At 48.5% G+C, this 21,182-nt stretch overlaps 1 protein-coding gene across 3 annotated transcripts in view; it reads right to left on the minus strand.

Moving 5' to 3' along the window:
• Positions 1–2,975: 2,975 nt before the first annotated feature.
• LOC125540801 (DIBOA-glucoside dioxygenase BX6-like) overlaps positions 2,976–21,182 on the minus strand; it is a 41,050-nt gene continuing 22,843 nt past the window's right edge. The window contains exons 2-4 of one of the 3 annotated variants that reach the window (XR_015615668.1): positions 9,490–9,584; positions 4,314–9,404; positions 3,455–4,230 (exon numbers count right to left, since the gene is read on the minus strand). Coding sequence is in view for 2 of the 3 variants with exons in the window: in XM_087542945.1 (XP_087399071.1) it covers positions 9,206–9,404; positions 9,490–9,584 (294 nt within the window). In the remaining variant the exon portion in view is untranslated. Of the gene's footprint in view, positions 3,434–3,454; positions 9,405–9,489; positions 9,585–21,182 lie in introns of those variants that run through there. The other 2 variants (XM_087542945.1, XM_087542946.1) reach the window with 2 other exon arrangements.

Here is a 21,182-nt window from a genome sequence, read left to right on the forward strand (position 1 = left end):
TTAATGGCAACGGTTGTTGTTCTGGTGCGCTAGTTCTTTGGGGTCCTCTTCAGATTTTGGACTGGATGGCTCTCCGCTCCCCTCCCTCCCCCTTCCCCCCTGTGGCGACTCCTGCGTTGGGCTCCTCCCCGTCGGCGACCTTGCTCCTTGCGTCTCCCCCTTCCACCCCTCCGCTGCTCCCTCCGGGCTCCGCTCCGGCGTCGCGTGCCGCCCTGCTCTGCGCTCGGTCCTCCCCTCCTCGCTCTGGCCGCATCTCCCCGCTCCGGGCCAACAAGTTTTGGGCTCTGGATCCCGATGGCTCTGAGTCGGACTCTGAGGCTTCCTCCCCTCCTCCCCGCCCTGTCTCGGCGTGCTGTCCTTCCATGGCTGCGGCGGCGGGTCGCCGGCGCAAGTTCGCGCCCGGGGGGCGGGGGCGCCCCGCTAGGCCTTCCTTGGAGGGTGATGGGTGGCGTCGCGTCTCGCGTGGTCGTCGGCGTGCGACGTGTTGGTCCCCTACTGTGGTCTCGTTGGGTTCTGCTGGTGTGGCAGGGACGACGCCGCCTTCTGTGTTGGGTTCTCTGACGGATCTTCTTGCTTGCTCGGCCACAGTTGCGGCTTCCGGCGTGCCGGCGGCGTCGGAGTTGGTGCCAACCCTAGATCTGGGATCGTGGGCGACGCTGGCTCCCCCGCCTGCGGAGCGGGCCCCGTCGGGTGCCCCTGGGCCTGCTGGGCCCCTTGCGGGGTTTGCCTTGTCATCTCTGTCTGTTTTTCCCCCTCTTCCTTCTTTGGGCTCTGGGCCGCGGGTGGCCCAGGTCCATCCCACCCCTCCTATGAGGCCTTCTATCGAGCCGGGCCTGGCTCGGTCGGGGTATTTATGGGTGCGGAGGGGTGCGGTTCCCCCCTTTCTAGGGTTTCCGACTTTCTCATCCGACCTAACTCGCTACTGTCTCCCCATTCGACGCTTCGCCAGATCTCCTCCTCCCCCTCCGCTCTCCCTCTCGTTTGCGGCGGTGGTTGCGATGGACCGCTCCCGTGCGTCCTCCAGTGAGGCGGTCTCTGGCCAGAAGCAAGGACGCGATGGTTCTGGCGTGGCGGCCGCAGATCTGGAGTACGAGGCGGTGCTCCGTGCCAAGCTTCAGGCCTCCCTCGCCCCGGTGGCGGGGTCGGCGGCGGCATCGGCCGGCGTGTCTCCCCGCGCCTCGGGTTCGGTCCCTTCTGCACCTCTCCCCCCCGCATCTGGTGCCCCATCGGCGGCGATTGATCCCTGGGAGCTGGCGGCGGCGGCCAGTCGGGCGGGTTCGTCGGGGCCTCCCCTGGCGTCCCCTCCCCCCCGCTGGGTGCTGCTCCCCGGGGCGGTGCGCCGGTGCGTGCTCCGGTGGCGGCTGGGGGTGGCCCGTCTCGCTCCGTCCCCCGTGGGGCGTCGGGGGCCCTGGTCCGCCGCCCTGTTGGCCCTGCTGTCGGGCGGGGGGCTGGATCTGGCCCTGTCTCATCTGGTGATGGCATTCTCCCTCCTCCTCCTCGTCGATCTGGTCGCAACCCTCCCCAATCTCAAGTCTCCAATCCCATCCTAACCTGCTTCGCGTGTAACCGCCCCGGGCATTTCCAATCTCGCTGTGAAAACCCCCCCTTTTGTCTCATCTGCAGAAAAGATGGCCACCTCACGGTGGATTGCCAGAATCGTGTCAAGCCCTCCGCCTTTGTTCACTATGGAACTGGCCTTCCAGGGTGCTCTTTCTTTGCCTTAGACAAGGGGATCCCAGAGGCAGCCCCTATCCCTTCGCTTTCCAATGTTGGCATTATCTCTGTCCAGGCTAAACGCATTTCTTCCCAGACCCTTCTCGATGAACTTCAGTTATGGGATGAGGGTGGTTGGGATTGGCAAATTCGCCAACTTTCTGAGTTCGATTTTGCTGCGACCTTCCCCTCCAAAGAAAGCCTCCGTATGATCTCCTCTTGCACTAGCTTCACTCTGCCTCTGAATCAACTTGTGGTCTCGGTTAAAACTAATTCCAACGGGTCTAAAGCGATCTCTTCTTTGTCGGATGTGTGGGTTCTGGTCGAAGATGTCCCTCCTAGCATGCGCACCACGGCGTTCCTCATGGCTTTCGGGGTGCTCATCGGGAAGCCTATCGAAATGGATCAAGCCTCCCTGGCTATTCTGTGGTCGGCCCGGCTCCGGGTCTGGTGTGTCGATCACCTGTGCATTCGCGGCTCCATTGATGTATTCCCTGCTGCTGGCGGCTTTCGGCTCCGGGTGCGGGTGGAGGGGGCCTCGGGTCCGGTGTCGCCTCCTCCTCCTCCTCCCCCCGGCCCCTAGCAATGGTGATAAAAGCAAAGACGGGGAGGGGGGCCCTGACGACTCCATGCATGGGACTGACCCCCGTTTCACTCAGTTGGAGTGGGATGGGCTTTCTCCTGAAGATCAAGATCTGCTAAAGGAAAATGCTCCTGCTGGTAAGGGGACCCAAGATGCGGCGCCTGGCTTGGGCGGAGGGGATGCGGTTTCGGGTGGGGCTAAGGGCACTCCTCTCTCGGCTGTGTGCTCCAACCTCCCTGCTCGTCCCGCTTCTCCCTCCTTGTCTGGCATTGAAGATCTCCCCCCGGCTGGCCCTGCTGTGTCCAAGAAGACACTACTAGGAAAAGGCCTACTAATGGCGCACCGGTTTTGCCTACTAATGGCGCATCACCGTTGCGCCATTAGTAGCACGCCACTAGTAATTTTTACTAATGGCACACCACTGGTGCGCCATTAGTATCTGGTATACTAATGGCGCACCAACTAGTGCGCCATTAGTATGTAACAGCATGCGCCATTAGAGTGCCTCCCGGGGGGCCATACGTAAGCATGGCTTTGTCATACTAATGGCGCATTCTCTGTTGATGCGCCATTAGTATCCTTTGGCATAATAATGGCGCACCTGGTGGTGATGCGCCATTAGTATGAATATTTGGTTTTTTTCCTTTTCTGATTTTTGCGCAGGTTATAAAATATATTATTAGACAGAATATAAAATATATTATTAGACAGAATATAGACAGCAACATCAGATTCATCGAATACAATAGAAGATTAGTCTCCGAATACAATTCATCATATTAGTCTCCGAATTCAAAAGACCGAACAAAGATAAAACATTACAAGTCTCAAGACCGCGAGTATCGAGTTTGTCTTCACATTACAAGTCGACATCGATCATCTAAACTACCATCACATAGAAGAGAGCTGTGGTCATCACGATGAGCATCATCGCGATCAAACTGGTCTTCATCCGGTTCCTCCAACGCTCCCTCCTCTCTCCCGCTAGATAGCGGGCGTATCTAGATTCGGCCTCCGCCCTAGTGGTGTACCCTTTGTAACTATTACCGCTGAAACGGTGAGCCTGTCTCCGACACTCCTCCTAGTCGTCGTAGACTCCGGGAATCTTACCCTTGTACACGACATACGACGGCATGTCTATGCACAAGCCAAACAACAGACAATACATAAGCAATATGTAAGTATGCAACAAAAGGATCGGAAGAGAAAAGCAAGACATTAATAGCATGATTCATGGTCCTACTAATAAATAGTATCGATTACATCTAAGTTGAACGACTGTCCAAACCAAAGAGACATACGAATTCATTAAAGTATAATTACAACATGAGCCAATCAATGTTTCAGAACTACACATCACTACTTTCGACTCGACTCATCGGACAGGAACGTGGATGAAGCCGCCGTCTGTCGTGATGGTCATGAAATCGTGGTCGTTGTCACCCTGCATTTGTAGCATTTCATCTATCTCACTGTTGGACAGTTGATATCTGAGGAAGAACTGCCCCGAGGTATGAAGGACATCTTGATGGATGATGTCCGCAAACTCCGACTGGATGCGAAAGAATTCTTGTCTGAGGTCCGCGTCCTGGACTGCCGACAAGCTCGTGGCCCAATCTTTGAGATTATCTGGTAGCAGAAGTTGATGATGGTCCCTTACGATTGCCCGCATGTGATGGAGGGCGTAGTAGGCATCCTTCTGACCGCCAGGCGGCTGCTTGACATAGCAGAACTTCGTATTGTGTGAGAACATGTGCTTGCCGTACTTACGAATTGCCCTGGTGAAGGTGCCTCCAGATTTGGCGTAGGCGGGGAGAACATCATCAAGAACTTGCTTGACATTTGTGTAGTCTATCTTGGAGTTACGGTTCGGGTCTAAATACGTGGCCATGGAATATTTCGGGCTTAAGAGGATGAGTGTGCAATGTGTGTCACTGCACAGAACACGGAATGTTAGAAAAAAAACGATCAAAATCTAAGAAATCATATGTTACAGGGCGGTTAAGGGATGACTTACTCGGGAAAGTAAGGCACAAGGAAGTTATCCTTATCTGGGTTTGCCAGAATGACGCCTTCGAGGTGTGAACTCGCAACTTGGCGGTCCCCAGCGCTGCTCAAGTGCTTGGCACGCATGTAGAAGGGGTCGACTATCACGATGTCTGGGGTCTTGTTTCTAATGATCCGCATCTCCATACTCAGCGAAAATAGCCGAACGAAGGTGTAATGCAGCGGATGAAGGTTAAACATAGCAAAGATGTCATCAAACCGCAGGACGATCGTACCCCCGATGTCCCCATCCACAAAGCCCTTGCCCTCTGGCACCTTGGCCATGAAAACCGGGTATGCCACATCCTTCTCTCTGAGACGCCGCTTCTCCAAAGAAAGAACACTGTCGTGCAAACTCCGCATAGCACCGGTTGCAGCATTCAGCATATTTGGCGGTAGCATCGCCCTACCCGCCACATGCACCCTCCTCGAGATATCCTTAGGTGAAGGTGGCCCGTCCTGAGCACGGATCGAACTCGGTGCCGGCTGGCTCGCACCGGCGCCCTTGTTAGTCTTTCATTTCCGTCCCTTCTTCTTGATCTCCTGTAATGGGACCGAGTTCTTCTCACAGACCGCCTTCTTGAGCGTGTTGGGGCTGATAATATTTCGCACCTCAGCTATCTGAGGCTCGGTGAAGGCGGGAGCTGGAGGCGTGTCCTGAGAACTGAACGCCAGACGATGCCTGTTGCAATTGGATTTCTCCGCCGTACCAGCTAGATCGCGGTCGTCTTGGTTGGGTTCTTGAGAAAGAGGCCCGCAGAACTCGTCAGCTTACCCATGTTCGGCAAAGTACTTATCAACTTTGGTAAATGTACCGTCGTCGTTGTCGTCGCCGTCTGGATCCTGTGCCATAGGGCTGTCCGGATCCTGTGCCATAGGGATGTCCGGCAGGTCCCGTAGCGTTGCGCCGTTCTTGCCATGGCTTGGCGCCGGCACGACTGGCGGTCTTGTCTGTGGGGTGGTGTCCCCCGCCCCCAAACGAATCTGGCTCTTCGGCCAAAGCAGGGGTCAGTTTACGCAGGTGCTGAGGGTTATCTCATCTTCTTCGTCGGCCCCAGCGGGTCGAATAGGAGGTAACAGCTCGTCGCAGCCTGGCAGCACCCGAACCACTTCAACCCTATACATTGTGGGTGGCATCGGATTACCGTGGAACATGGGGTTGCCCGGTTGAACGATTCTGCCCTTGGCGACATCGACCAACTCGGCGCCCACGAAATGCAGAAGAGTGCAAGGAACGTCGGCGGTGCCCTGCGAAAACATGTACAGGGCGTCAGGGATGCCCAGTCAAAGGCAAGGAGATGAAGTCATCGGCCGAGAGGCTTGGTTACCGTGATGCCGTCGAGCTCGGCTAATGTCGAGGCACCGCCAACGGCGGGCGTGCAACTGACGGAGGGTGCGCTTGCTGGCGAGGTGCCGGCCGGCGTACACCCGGGTGCATTAAGTTTCAATGCCCGTGCCGGCGCCGGAGACACGAATACCGCCTCCGCCGGAGACACCAATGGCGCCGCCGCCGGAGACACCAATGCGAGTTGCTGGCCGTGAAGCTGGGAATCGGGGGAGGCCCCTGTTGGCCGCCCGCAATCCACGTCGTCAGCCCATGAATCAACGTAGGCACCATGGCGTTGAGCGTCGTTCCAAGTTGTTGTTGCACTTGCTATTGGACAAGCTCCGAAATCCGCGCCACTTGTGCCTTGAGTTCTTCAACCTCGCGCGTCTGGCTTTCCGAGCTGGTCTTTTTCTCCTTCCGCACACCAACGGTATAGTATGACCCCCATTTTGTGGACAAGCCTTTGCCGGCCACACGACCAGCTGATGTCGGCTTAGTGATCTTATCCTTGTTTTTCATTACGTTCAACGCCCTATTTAAAGGGGTGTCGAAAGGGGAGCTCTTAGACGACCCCGCGCTACTGCTTTCAGTTTCCTGCGAAAGGAACGTGAACCATTTAGAAATATTGGGGATTAATTAGAGTGCAACCATATGGAGCTAATTACGCGGGGGTGTATTCCTTACCAGAAGAAGCTCAAGCGCCCTGGTCTTCGGATCCGTGGTAAGCTCCTTTGTTATCGCGTCCTCCTTGTACCGAGCCCTGACATAGTTCCTGGTCTGCTTGTCACCGCTGTATTTCTCGAAGCGGGGCGGTAGGCCTTGCTCGGACGTTCCGCGTCCTCCTTGTCCCATATAGGCTCCGCCACTCTGTAACCGTCGGGACCGAGTTTGTGTTCCCCTAAGTTCAAATCCCGCATTTCTTTCCCCCACTGACTTGATTCGGAGGTTGCACTACTCTCGCACTTGATCTTGAACTCCTTGTACTCATCTTCGCTCATCAAAGGATATTTCGCCTTGATCTTCTCATAACTATCACCTTTATCAATCATTCTCTTCACCGCGCTTTTCCAAGTAGACAGGGCCGTGCTCATCTTCGTGAGGGAGGCATTGTTCACTTTATTCCCTGAGAGGCGTGTGTTTTCAAATTCGGCGGGGAACTTGTATCATTCGTGCAGCTTCGTGAAGAGGAGGTTGCGCAAATTCCCTCGATCCTTATGCCTAAGGTTCTCGGTGTTGATCAAGGCGGTGCTTCGGAGAATGCACCCGAGCTGAAGCGAGTACCCCTTGACTATATGTTTGGGCTCCGTTGGATTCCCGTCGGAGTCCACTTGAGTGAATTCCTCCTTGAGGGTGCGGAGCGCATTCGGGCGCCGGTCCTTCCTTTGCTTCTTCGGTTGGCTGCCATCTGTGTGTGCGCCGCCATCATCAGTGGTGGCATCCTCGGCGGCACCATCAGTGGTGTCATCCCCGACGCCACTAGGGGTTGTGTAATCAGGATCGGTGTCTTCCGCGGCGTCCTCATAGCGGTGAGGTTGTTCCTCCATCTCTTGGGACAGCTCCCAGAATTTCTTGCCGCCCGAACCACCGGCCTCCTCGTTGTGGGCCATGTTTCGCTCTAAATAGGAAAAAAGTTTGGTCAAAAAGTTGGTTATTATCAAGGAACAAGATCATGGTCTCATCATTTAGGGTTTGTCGACACCGAGGCACCCTAAAATCCTAAGCTTTCATCATTTAGGGTTTGTCGACGCCGAGGCACCCTAAAAGCCTAAGAGTACATCATTTAGGTTCTCATCGACACCGAGGCATCCGGGGCAGCCAAGTTAAGTTTTCATCATTTAGGGTTTATCGATGCCGAGGCACCCTAGGTTGGGCCTAATCACTTGGCACTAATCACTTGGCTCTATTGCCACCTATGGTTTAATGCAGCAAGAATAAAGGGGCAGTTGATCCTACTTAACTAAGTACTAAGATACCCTGGCCCATGCATTAGTAGCAAGTACCTCATATGTCCGATTTTTAGCAAAGTCATGCTAAAATTCACGGAAAATTTCAGCATGACCTTTGCTGAAAATAGGACATATGGAGTACCCGAATTTGCCGGAACGGAAGTTAATCGACATTCTGGCAAACTCAAGGGCCTCTCGGGGTACCTGCAAAATCATCACGACACAATGGTCGGAGACAAAACCCATCCACAGACCATATGGTCCTCTGCTTTCATATGGACAAAAATCAGCTCAACTTATGTGACCTTCCATTCCAGATATAATATGTCACCCAACAAAAAATTATAGTGTATGGATCATGGCATTTTTTATTCTACATTTTTATTCTATGGATCATGCCAGGAAATTATAGTCTATGTCATTTTCTGAAACATATTTTTGCCATGGCAATTTTGAATCAATAGAAATACTTCTCAAAAGAGGCATGATCAAATTCTGGTGCCCTTGACTTACTAGTATTTATCTCTTACGACTGATGAATGTGCATTGAGTCCAGAAGCAAAGACTCTACAGTGAAATGAAAAAAACCTTGGAAATATATTTATGATAACTCTAAATGGATCAGAAGGTGCAGATGCACTTGTAAAAAAAAGTATGCATTTGCAGCAGCTTTGTTCTGATTATGACACCATACCGTTAAGAAGGAAAAATAACATTATCATCCCAATTCATGGTTGACCAGTTCAGAACTAATGCACATTGACCACATAATATTATTTTGCAACCACTCAGTTTGTCCTTGACTGAGACACTTGAAGCACAAAACAACTAATGCAGAGCTAGGTCTACTTTGGTTCTGATGCATAGGTCTACTCTGGTGCATATGTGGGTTTTTTTACTTACAAAATACAAAACTTCTATTATTGTTTTTATTTTAACCAGAGCCTAACCACCTCTACAGTTTACAAACTAATTCAGGTAATCACTAATCAAGAAGATTGGTGATACATATGATGGAATTGTCAGTTTAGTGTTCCACTATGATGCATTGGTTCACCTGTGATTTCCTGATGGCACTGGCCATACATTTGGTCATTTTCGTTGTAAATATTCCAGAGTTTGACTGCAATGATGCTTAAACAGCAAGCTATTATCTTACTGATCTTGTACATATCTCCAAGTCTCTTGGGATCTTGTCCAATATTTTCTAAATGAGGCGATAGCTAAGGAAAACTAGTTCAGGCTTCTTGCTCCAGCTGGCAGACAAGTTAATGTAGAACTCTATTTTTTTCTTAGCTGGCACAAGTTTGTCTAGTGTGAACCTCAACTAATAAAATTGTTGTGTGTTAGGACCATACACTAGAAAGCCTCACTGTCTGGCTTTCAAGCTGTTAACCTATTGTACTGTAAGTATAAAAGATAACAAACTAACATATGGAGATTGTGAGAGAACCTAGAAAAATGCACTCCTCTTATAGTGATGCACAAACTAGAAACTGTATACCAAACACACAAATAGAAACCCAGCTCCGGGAACTAGAGTAGCATATTCAGTAAATCAACTTGTAGTGGGAAGTACATCAAGTTAAATCAAGTAGTCACAGACAATAGGATTAGTGTACTGAACCACGGAACAGAGGTGGAGCGGAGACCGGAGTTGAGGTGGCCGGAGTTGAGGTGGCCGGAGTTGAGGAAGACGATGGCGACCCGAGGAAGAGGACGAGGTGGATCCGGTATTGTGCGGCTCCTCGGCGATGGCGGATCCGGTGCAGTCCCCCTCCTGGGTCGGCTGCGACGCGAACAAGGACACTGTTACTGCTCTGCTTTGCTCTGCTCTGCTCTATGTAGCAAATCGATAGTAGCCAAGAACAGACCTTCCCAGCGGCGAGGTCCCGATGCGCAGCACCGACGAGATGGCAGACCCGGCCTTGCTCCGCAGCCACGGCAGGAAAGCACCGTCCTCCTTCACCTGCGGGGCGGCAAATTTGATTCCATCGACATTCAGCAAAGCGGCGGGGGGACGGGGGGATTTCTTCCTCTCTTTCTTTGCTTGCGGTGAACCCTAGCTAGCCCAGATAGCTCACCTTGGGGATGGCTGCAAGGGGAGCCGGAGCGGGTGTGGAGCGGGCGCGGGGGTCGTTGGAGCGGGCTGGGGCCGGCAGCGGTGGCGGCGGCTAGGAACCCTAGCTGTCGCGCTTGGGAGGGAGGTTGACGCAGGCGGGGCCGCGGGGGGAGGGGGACGGCGAGGGCGCGGGCGCGGGCGGAGGGGGGACGGTGAGGAAGGTGGTCGGGTGCGGCGGGGAAAGCGAGCACGGCCGGGGACGGCGAGCACAGGAGAAGTGGTGGGCGGTGGTGGTCAGGCGCGGATGAGACGAGGCAGGGGAGGGATTAGAGAGAAATGGAGATTGGGGATTTTAGTGTGGGGGGGGGGCTTAGCAATGGCGCACCATCCAGGGGTGCGCCATAAGTAACGTTTTTTTTGTATATCAATGGCGCACCACCCAACGGTGCGCCATTAGTAATTATTATTATTATTATTATTATTATTATTATTATTATTATTTGCATCGAGTAAGTTTTTAGAAAATGAATATGAATATGAAACAGTAATAATTTTTTATAAAAATAGTAATAATTTTTTAAAAAAATATCATCAAATTTGTTATTTGAAAATATCATCAAATTTGTTTTTTTGGATTTTTAGTTGCATTCATTTGTGAATTGGTAAAACATTTATGAATATGAAAAAATATCATCAAATTTGAAAAAATATTCATGAATTCAAAACGTGCCCATGAAATTTAAAAATATTCATGCATGACTTCAAAAAATATTACTGTTTTGCAAAAAAGTAAAAAAATATAAATATATATACTAATGGCGCACCGTCTAATAGTGCGCCATTACTAGTTTAAACTAGTAATGGCACACTGTGAAACGGTGCGCCATTAGTAGTTTTGCAAAAAAAAGAATAAGAAAAAAATTACAGTAATGGCACACTCTCTGCCAGGTGCGCCATTACTAGTTAGAACTAGTAATGGCGCATTGCCTACCTGATGGGCCATTAGTATGTATGGAAAAATGGAAAAAAAAATTAATACTAGTGGCGCACCCTGTTTCTGGTGTGCCATTAGTGTCTTCCACACTAATGGCGTATCACCAACAGGTGCGCCATTAGTATATAGTAGTGGCGCACTGCTTCCCTGGTGTGCCATTAGTATCAATCCTATGTATAGCCCTTTTCCTAGTAGTGAGAAGAAGAAGTCCTCTGTCAACAAATATTCCGCCAAGAGCCGGGCTTCTGGAGATTCGAGGCAGTCCGCGGCGGGGCTCTGCCGTAGGCTTGATGCTGATATGGGTGCGGCTTCGGGCCCGTCCTCTGCTCGGCTACCCCCAGCCATGCACGTCCGGTGCCGGTGCGCTCGCCTGCGTCCACGGCCCGCAAGAGCGGCCGCGTCTCCAATAGCGGTGAGCGGGTGGTCGATCGGGCGGCTCGGCGTGCTGCGGCTCGGGATATGCCCCCTTCAGGTTCGCTCCCAGCCCCTTCTCCCTCCCTACCCACGGTTGTATCCCCTGTGCGTTTAGTTCTTCCTTCACAATCAGATGAGCACTTACTCACAATTCTAGATGGTGTTGGTATTTACATAGATTCTAGCCTGGGTTCCCCCTCATATATTCTTGATGTTATTAGGGCAAATGAGGCTGCCCAAGCTGATATTGCGAAGGCCAAGGAGGCTAGGGTGGGTTCGGTCGCCCCACCGGTTGTGGCCGGTGGGGAAGAGGGGGGAGATGACAGGTGTCAAGCTCCCCCGATGACTTCTATTTGTGTGGCAAGGAAGCGTGCTAAATCCTGCATGGCGCCGAGCAGGTCCAGTCTCCGTATCAAAAACTTATCTTTTAGATGAAGGCTTTATTTTGGAATATTCGTGGTTTCGGCGCTAGGGGGCGCAGGGACCAGCTTAAAGACCTGGTTCGATCCGAACATATAGATTTTATCGGCCTTGTTGAGACTATCAAATCTTCCTTTTCCTTGAGCGACTTTTCGGCCATTGCTGGGGTAGACAGATTTCATTGGAACTATGTGGCCTCGGCTGGGCTTTCCGGTGGCCTTCTGCTTGGTGCCAAAAAAGATACTTTCGATTTTGTGGCTTTTGACCATGGCATTTATTGGGCTAGTATGGTGGTTTCCCTTCGATCCCTCAACTCCTTGTTGGAAATCATGGTGGTTTATGGTCCAGCTGACCACGCGATATCTTACGCCTTCTTGGACGAGATTAGTATTAAAATTGAATCATGTCAGTTGCCCCTCTTGATCGGGGGAAATTTTAACATGCTCCGTTTCCCATCTGACAAGAGCTCGTCTAACTTCTCTTGGCCCCTGGCTGACGCTTTTAATGCATTCATTAGGGACACGGCTATTTGTGAGATTCCTAGGGTTGGAGCCCGTTTCACTTGGTCCAACCATCAAACTCCCCCAATTCGTTCGGTTCTTGATAGGGTTTTTGTTTGCTATAGGTGGGATTCCTTATTCCCCCGTGCCAGTCTTAGAGCCCTGGCTTGTGTTGGGTCTGATCACACCCCCTTGATTCTTGATGATGGTTTGCGCCCAGCGGGCTTTCCGAGATTCTAGTTTGATGCTTCATGGCTCCAAGTGGAGGGGTTTAATGAGTTGGTGGCACAAAAGATTCTGTCTTTCCTCTCCTCTACTCGACGTTCTTTTGGCCCTATGGATGACTGGCATCAATGCTCCTATTTTTTGTGTAGATTTCTTAGAGGCTGGTCTAAAAACCACTACGCTGAGTCTAGGCGGGACAAAGCTAGGCTGCTGGCTCAAATTGGCGTTTTAGATGATCGCGCTGATAGTACTAGGCTGTCCTCGTCTGAATGGCAAACCCGATATGGTTTACAACAGGCGCTACTGGGCATCCATAGGCAAGAGGAAGTATACTGGAAACAATGCGGTACTATAAACTGGACCTTAAAGGGTGACTCTCCTACGTCTTATTTCTTTGCGATTGCTAACGGCAGGCGCCGGAGATGCATTATTGATAGCCTTTTGATTGATGGCGTCAGGGTCTCTGACCCATCGGTGATCATGCGGCATGTGGTTGATTTCTTCTCTAACCTCCTAGCTGATAAGCCCGTGCTAGGCTTTAAGTTGGCTTCGACCTTTTGGTCCCCTCTGGACCAGCTGTTGGGCGCTGATAATGAGAGTTTGCTGATCCCTCCCACGGAAGAGGAAATATTCGAGACGATCCGGACTGGCAACCCGAATGCGGCTTCTGGGCCTGACGGCTTTTCCATTCCTTTTTTCTGGCAATTCTGGCCTCAGCTAAAGGGGTTAATTATGGCTATTTCTCAAAGCTTTTGGTTGGGGACTGTTGACATCTCCAGACTTAACTACGCTGTTCTCACCCTCATTCCTAAAGTCAAAGGCGCTGACTTGATATCCCAATTTAGACCCATTGCTTTGATTAACAATTTTGCTAAGATTCCTGCCAAGGGAATGGATACTAGGATTTCTCTGATCGCCCATCGGGTTATTAGCCCCTTCCAATCCGCGTTCATTAAGGGGAGATTCATTCATGACCTTCACTCAAAGCACACTAAGGCTGTAGTTCTTAAACTTGATTTCGAAAAAGCGTACGACTCAGTCAGCTGGAGTTTTCTTCGCCAAGTTCTGTTGGCCAAGGGCTTCGTGAAGGAAATATGCCCTAGAGGCAATAATAAAGTTATTATTTATTTCCTTATATCATGATAAAAGTTTATTATTCATGCTAGAATTGTATTAACCGGAAACATAATACATGTGTGAATACATAGACAAATAGAGTGTCACTAGTATGCCTCTACTTGACTAGCTCGTTAATCAAAGATGGTTATGTTTCCTAACCATGGACAAAGAGTTGTTATTTGATTAACGGGATCACATCATTAGTTGAATGATCTAATTGACATGACCCATTCCATTAGCTTAGCACCCGATCGTTTAGTATGTTGCTATTGCTTTCTTCATGACTTATACATGTTCCTATGACTATGAGATTATGTAACTCCCGTGTGCCGGAGGAACACTTTGTGTGCTACCAAACGTCACAATGTAACTGGGTGATTATAAAGGTGCTCTACAGGTGTCTCCAAAGGTACATGTTGGGTTGACGTATTTCGAGATTAGGATTTTTCACTCCGATCGTCGGAGAGGTATCTCTAGGCCCTCTCGATAATACACATCACTTAAGCCTTGCAAGCATTGCAACTAATGAGTTAGTTGCAGGATGATGTATTACGGAACGAGTAAAGAGACTTGCCGGTAACGAGATTGAACTAGGTATTGGATACCGACGATCGAATCTCGGACAAGTAACATACCGATGACAAAGGGAACAACGTATGTTGTTATGCGGTCTGACCGATAAAAGATCTTCGTAGAATATGTAGGAACCAATATGGGCATCCAGGTCCCGCTATTGGTTATTGACCGGAGACGTGTCTCGGTCATGTCTACATTGTTCTCTAACCCGTAGGGTCCGCACGCTTAAGGTTTCGATGACAGTTATATTATGAGTTTATGCGTTTTGATGTACCGAAGGTTGTTCGGAGTCCCGGATGTGATCACGGACATAACGAGGAGTCTCGAAATGGTCGAGACATAAAGATTAGTATATTGGAAGCCTATATTTGGATATCGGAAGTGTTCCGGGTGAAATCGGGATTTTACCGAAGTACCGGGAGGTTACCGGAACCCCCCGGGAGATATATGGGCCTTAGTGGGCCTTAGTGGGCCTTAGTGGAAAAGAGAAGAGGCAACCAGAGATGGGCCGCGCGCCCCTCCCCTCCCTTGGTCCGAATAGGACAAGGAGAGGGGGCCGGCCCCCTTCCTCTTTCCCCCCCTCCGCGAATCCTATTCCAACTAGGAAAGGGGGGGGAATCCTACTCCCGGAGGGAGTAGGACTCCTCCTGGTGCGCCACCTCTAGGCCGGCCGCACCCCCCCTTTGAACCTTTATATACGGAGGCAAGGGCAACCCCTAGAGACACAAGTTGATCCACGTGATCATATTCTTAGCCGTGTGCGGTGCCCCCTTCCACCATAGTCCTCGATAATATTGTAGCAGTGCTTAGGCGAAGCCCTGCGACGGTAGTACATCAAGATCGTCACCACGCTGTCGTGCTGATGGAACTCTTCCCCGACAATTTGCTGAATTGGAGTCCGGGGATCGTCATCGAGCTGAACGTGTGCTAGAACTCGGAGGTGCCGTAGTTTCGGTGCTTGATCGATCGGGCCGTGAAGACGTACGACTACATCAACCGCGTTGTCATAACGCTTCCGCTGTCGGTCTACGAGGGTACGTAGACAACACTCTCCCATCTCGTTGCTATGCATCACCATGATCTTGCGTGTGCGTAGGAAATTTTTTGAAATTACTACGTTCCCCAACACTTCGATGGTGCGGTGGTACACCGCCTGATGCAACTTGTCTCTGGTGGGCACACGACGGTTGCTGTCAATGGCCAGACCAGTAACTTCTTTGCCAACGGTAGGGGCCTAAGGCAAGGAGATCCGGCGTCTCCCCTGCTTTTCGATTTTGTGGCAGATGCCTTATCTCATATTCTGTCTAGGGCTGCGACTGCTGGTCACATCTTGCCGGTTAGCTCCCATCTTATTCCTAATGGCATCTCCCACCTCCAGTACGCGGACTACACCATCATTACTACGTTCCCCAACAGTGGCATCCGAGCCTAGGTTTTATGTGTTGATGTTATATGCACGAGTAGAACACAAGTGAGTTGTGGGCGATATAAGTCATACTGCTTACCAGCATGTCATACTTTGGTTCGGCGGTATTTTTGGACGAAGCGGCCCGGACCGACATTACGCGTACGCTTACGCGAGACCGGTTCTCCCGACGTGCTTTGCACATTGGTGGCTTGCGGGTGATAGCTTCTCCAACTTTAGTTGAACCGAGTGTGGCTACGCCCGGTCCTTGCGAAGGTTAAAACATCACCAACTTGACAAACTATCGTTGTGGTTTTGATGCGTAGGTAAGATTGGTTCTTGCTTAAGCCCGTAGCAGCCACGTAAAACTTGCAACAACAAAGTAGAGGACGTCTAACTTGGTTTTGCAGGGCATGTTGTGATGTGATATGATCAAAACATGATGCTAAATTTTATTGTATGAGATGACCATGTTTTGTAACCGAGTTATCGGCAACTGGCAGGAGCCATATGGTTGTCGCTTTATTGTATGCAATGCAATCTCGCTGTAATGCTTTACTTTATCACTAAGCGGTAGCGATAGTCGTGGAAGCATAAGATTGGCGAGACGACAACGATGCTACGATGGAGATCAAGGTGTCGCGCCGGTGACGATGGTGATCATGACGGTGCTTCGGAGATGGAGATCACAGGCACAAGATGATGATGGCCATATCATATCACTTATATTGATTGCATGTGATGTTTATCTTTTATGCATCTTATCTTGCTTTGATTGACGGTAGCATTATAAGATGATCTCTCACTAAATTATCAAGAAGTGTTCTCCCTGAGTATGCACCGTTGCGAAAGTTCTTCGTGCTGAGACACCACGTGATGATCGGGTGTGATAGGCTCTACGTTCAAATACAACGGGTGCAAAACAGTTGCACACGTGGAATACTCAGGTTATACTTGACGAGCCAAGCATATACAGATATGGCCTCGGAACACAGAGACCGAAAGGTCGAGCGTGAATCATATAGTAGATATGATCAACATATTGATGTTCACCAATGAAACTACTCCATCTCACGTGATGATCGGACATGGTTTAGTTGATTTGGATCACGTAATCAGTTAGAGGATTAGAGGGATGTCTATCTAAGTGGGAGTTCTTAAGTAATATGATTAATTGAACCTAAATTTATCATGAACTTAGTACCTAATAGTATCTTGCTTATGCATGTTTGAGTGTAGATAGATGGCCCGTGCTGTTGTTCCGTTGAATTTTAATGCGTTCCTTGAGAAAGCAAAGTTGAAAGATGATGGTAGCAATTACACGGACTGGGTCCGTAACTTGAGGATTATCCTCATTGCTGCACAGAAGAATTACGTCCTGGAAGCACCGCTGGGTGCCAGGCCTGCTGCTGGAGCAACACCAGATGTTATGAACGTCTGGCAGAGCAAAGCTGATGACTACTCGATAGTTCAATGTGCCATGCTTTACGGCTTAGAACCGGGACTTCAACGACGTTTTGAACATCATCGGGCATATGAGATGTTCCAGGAGTTGAAGTTAATATTTCAAGCAAATGCCCAGATTGAGAGATATGAAGTCTCCAATAAGTTCTATAGCTGTAAGATGGAGGAGAACAGTTCTGTCAGTGAGCATATACTCAAAATGTCTGGGGTATAATAATCACTTGATTCAAATGGGAGTTAATCTTCCAGATGATTGCGTCATTGACAGAATTCTCCAATCACTGCCACCAAGCTACAAGAGCTTCGTGATGAACTATAATATGCAAGGGATGAATAAGACTATTCCCGAGCTCTTCGCAATGCTGAAAGCTGCGGAAGTAGAAATCAAGAAGGAGCACCAAGTGTTGATGGTCAACAAGACCACTAGTTTCAAGAAAAAGGGCAAAGGGAACAAGAAGGGGAACTTCAAGAAGAACAGCAAGCAAGTTGCTGCTCAAGAGAAGAAACCCAAGTCTGGACCTAAGCCTGAAACTGAGTGCTTCTACTGCAAGCAGACTGGTCACTGGAAGCGGAACTGCCCCAAGTATTTGGCGGATAAGAAGGATGGCAAGGTGAACAAAGGTATATGTGATATACATGTTATTGATGTATACCTTACTAATGCTCGCAGTAGCACCTGGGTATTTGATACTGGTTCTGTTGCTAATATTTGCAACTCGAAACAGGGACTACGGATTAAGCGAAGATTGGCTAAGGACGAGGTGACGATGCGCGTGGGAAACGGTTCCAAAGTCGATGTGATCGCAGTCGGCACGCTACCTCTACATCTACCTTCGGGATTAATATTAGACCTAAATAATTGTTATTTGGTGCTAGTGTTAAGCATGAACATTATATCTGGATCTTGTTTGATGCGAGACGGTTATTCATTTAAATCAGAGAATAATGGTTGTTCTATTTATATGAGTAGTATCTTTTATGGTCATGCACCCTTGAAGAGTGGTCTATTCTTATTGAATCTCGATAGTAGTAAGACACATATTCATAATGTTGAAGCCAAAAGATGCAGAGTTGATAATTATGGTGCAACTTATTTGTGGCACTGCCGTTTAGGTCATATCAGTGTAAAGCGCATGAAGAAACTCCATACTGATGGACTTTTGGAACCACTTGATTATGAATCACTTGGTACTTGCGAACCATGCCTCATGGGCAAGATGACTAAAACACCGTTCTCCGGTACTATGGAGAGAGCAAGATGTTGGTTGGAAATCATACATACAGATGTATGTGGTCCGATGAATATTGAGGCTCGTGGCGGATATCGTTATTTTCTCACCTTCACAGATGACTTAAGCAGATATGGGTATATCTACTTAATGAAACATAAGTCTGAAACATTTGAAAAGTTCAAAGAATTTCAGAGTGAAGTTGAAAATCATCGTAACAAGAAAATAAAGTTTCTACGATCTAATCGTGGAGGAGAATATTTGAGTTACGAGTTTGGTGTACATTTGAAACAATGCGGAATAGTTTCGCAACTCACGCCACCCGGAACACCACAGCGTAATGGTGTGTCCGAACGTCGTAATCATACTTTACTAGATATGGTGCGATCTATGATGTCTCTTACTGATTTACCGCTATCGTTTTGGGGTTATGCTTTAGAGACGGCCGCATTCACGTTAAATAGGGCACCATCAAAATCCGTTGAGACGACACCTTATGAACTATGGTTTGGCAAGAAACCAAAGTTGTCGTTTCTGAAAGTTTGGGGCTGCGATGCTTATGTGAAAAAGCTTCAACCTGATAAGCTCGAACCCAAATCGGAGAAATGTGTCTTCATAGGATATCCAAAGGAGACTATTGGATACACCTTCTATCACAAATCCGAAGGCAAGACTTTTGTTGCTAAGTTCGGAAACTTTCTGGAGGAGTTTCTCTCGAAAGATGTGAGTGGGAGGAAAGTAGAACTTGACGAGGTAATTGTACCTACTCCCTTATTGGAAAGTAGTACATCACAGAAACCTGTTTCTGCAACACCTACACCAATTAGTGAGGAAGCTAATGATAATGATCATGAAACTTCAGGACAAGATACTACTGAACCTCGTAGATCAACCAGATTGAGATCCGCGCCAGAGTGGTATGGTAATCCTGTTCTGGAAGTCATGCTGCTAGATCATGATGAACCTACGAACTATGAAGAAGCGATGGTGAGCCCAGATTCTGCAAAATGGCTTGAAGCCATGAAATCTGAGATGGGATCATGTATGAGAACAAAGTGTGGACTTTGGTTGACTTGCCCGATGATCGGCAAGCAATTGAGAATAAATGGATCTTCAAGAAGAAGACTGACACTGACGGTAATATTACTGTCTACAAAGCTCGACTTGTCGCAAAAGGGTTTTGGCAAGATCAAGGGGTTGACTACGATGAGACCTTCTCACCCGTAGCGATGCTTAAGTCTGTCCGAATCATGTTAGCAATTGCCACATTTTATGATTATGAAATTTGGCAGATGGATGTCAAAACTGCATTCCTGAATGGATTTCTGGAAGAAGAGTTGTATATGATGCAACCGGAAGGTTTTGTCGATCCAAAGGGAGCTAATAAAGTGTGCAAGCTCCAGCGATCCATTTATGGACAGGTGCAAGCCTCTCGGAGTTGGAATAAATGCTTTGATAGTGTGATCAAAGCATTTGGTTTTATACAGACTTTCGGAGAAGCCTGTATTTACAAGAAAGTGAGTGGGAGCTCTGTAGCATTTCTGATATTGTATGTGGATGACATATTACTGATTGGAAATGATATAGAATTTCTGGATAGCATAAAGGGATACTTGAATAAGAGTTTTTCAATGAAAGACCTCGGTGAAGCTGCTTACATATTAGGCATAAAGATCTATAGAGATAGATCAAGACGCTTAATTGGACTTTCACAAAGCACATACCTTGACAAGATTTTGAAGAAGTTCAAAATGGATCAAGAAAAGAAAGGGTTCTTGCCTGTGTTACAAGGTGTGAAGTTGAGTCAGACTCAATGCCCGACCACTGCAGAAGATAGAGAGAAAATGAAAGATGTTCCCTATGCTTCAGCCATAGGCTCTATCATGTATGCAATGCTGTGTACCAGACCTGATGTGTGCCTTGCTATAAGTTTAGCAGGGAGGTACCAAAGTAATCCAGGAGTGGATCACTGGACAGCAGTCAAGAACATCCTGAAATACCTGAAAAGGACTAAGGATATGTTTCTCGTATATGGAGGTGACAAAGAGCTCATCGTAAACGGTTACGTTGATGCAAGCTTTGACACTGATCCGGACGATTCTAAATCGCAAACCGGATACGTGTTTACATTAAACGGTGGAGCTGTCAGTTGGTGCAGTTCTAAACAAAGCGTCGTGGCGGGATCTACATGTGAAGCGGAGTACATAGCTGCTTCGGAAGCAGCAAACGAAGGAGTCTGGATGAAGGAGTTCATATCCGATCTAGGTGTCATACCTAGTGCATCGGGTCCAATGAAAATCTTTTGTGACAATACTGGTGCAATTGCCTTGGCAAAGGAATCCAGATTTCACAAGAGAACCAAGCACATCAAGAGACGCTTCAATTCCATCCGGGATCTAGTCCAGGTGGGAGACATAGAGATTTGCAAGATACATACGGATCTGAATATAGCAGACCCGTTGACTAAGCCTCTTCCATGAGCAAAACATGATCAGCACCAAGGCTCCATGAGTGTTAGAATCATTACTGTGTAATCTAGATTATTGACTCTAGTGCAAGTGGGAGACTGAAGGAAATATGCCCTAGAGGCAATAATAAAGTTATTATTTATTTCCTTATATCATGATAAAAGTTTATTATTCATGCTAGAATTGTATTAACCGGAAACATAATACATGTGTGAATACATAGACAAACAGAGCGTCACTAGTATGCCTCTACTTGACTAGCTCGTTAATCAAAGATGGTTATGTTTCCTAACCATGGACAAAGAGTTGTTATTTGATTAACGGGATCACATCATTAGTTGAATGATCTGATTGACATGACCCATTCCATTAGCTTAGCACCCGATCGTTTAGTATGTTGCTATTGCTTTCTTCATGACTTATACATGTTCCTATGACTATGAGATTATGTAACTCCCGTGTGCCGGAGGAACACTTTGTGTGCTACCAAACGTCACAACGTAACTGGGTGATTATAAAGGTGCTCTACAGGTGTCTCCAAAGGTACATATTGGGTTGACATATTTCGAGATTAGGATTTGTCACTCCGATCGTCGGAGAGGTATCTCTGGGCCCTATCGGTAATACACATCACTTAAGCCTTGCAAGCATTGCAACTAATGAGTTAGTTGCGGGATGATGTATTACGGAA

Source organism: Triticum urartu, chromosome 2A (assembly GCF_056163025.1).
Source record: "Triticum urartu cultivar PI428250 chromosome 2A, HENAU_Tu73, whole genome shotgun sequence".
In the NCBI taxonomy this organism is placed as follows: Eukaryota; Viridiplantae; Streptophyta; class Magnoliopsida; order Poales; family Poaceae; genus Triticum; species Triticum urartu.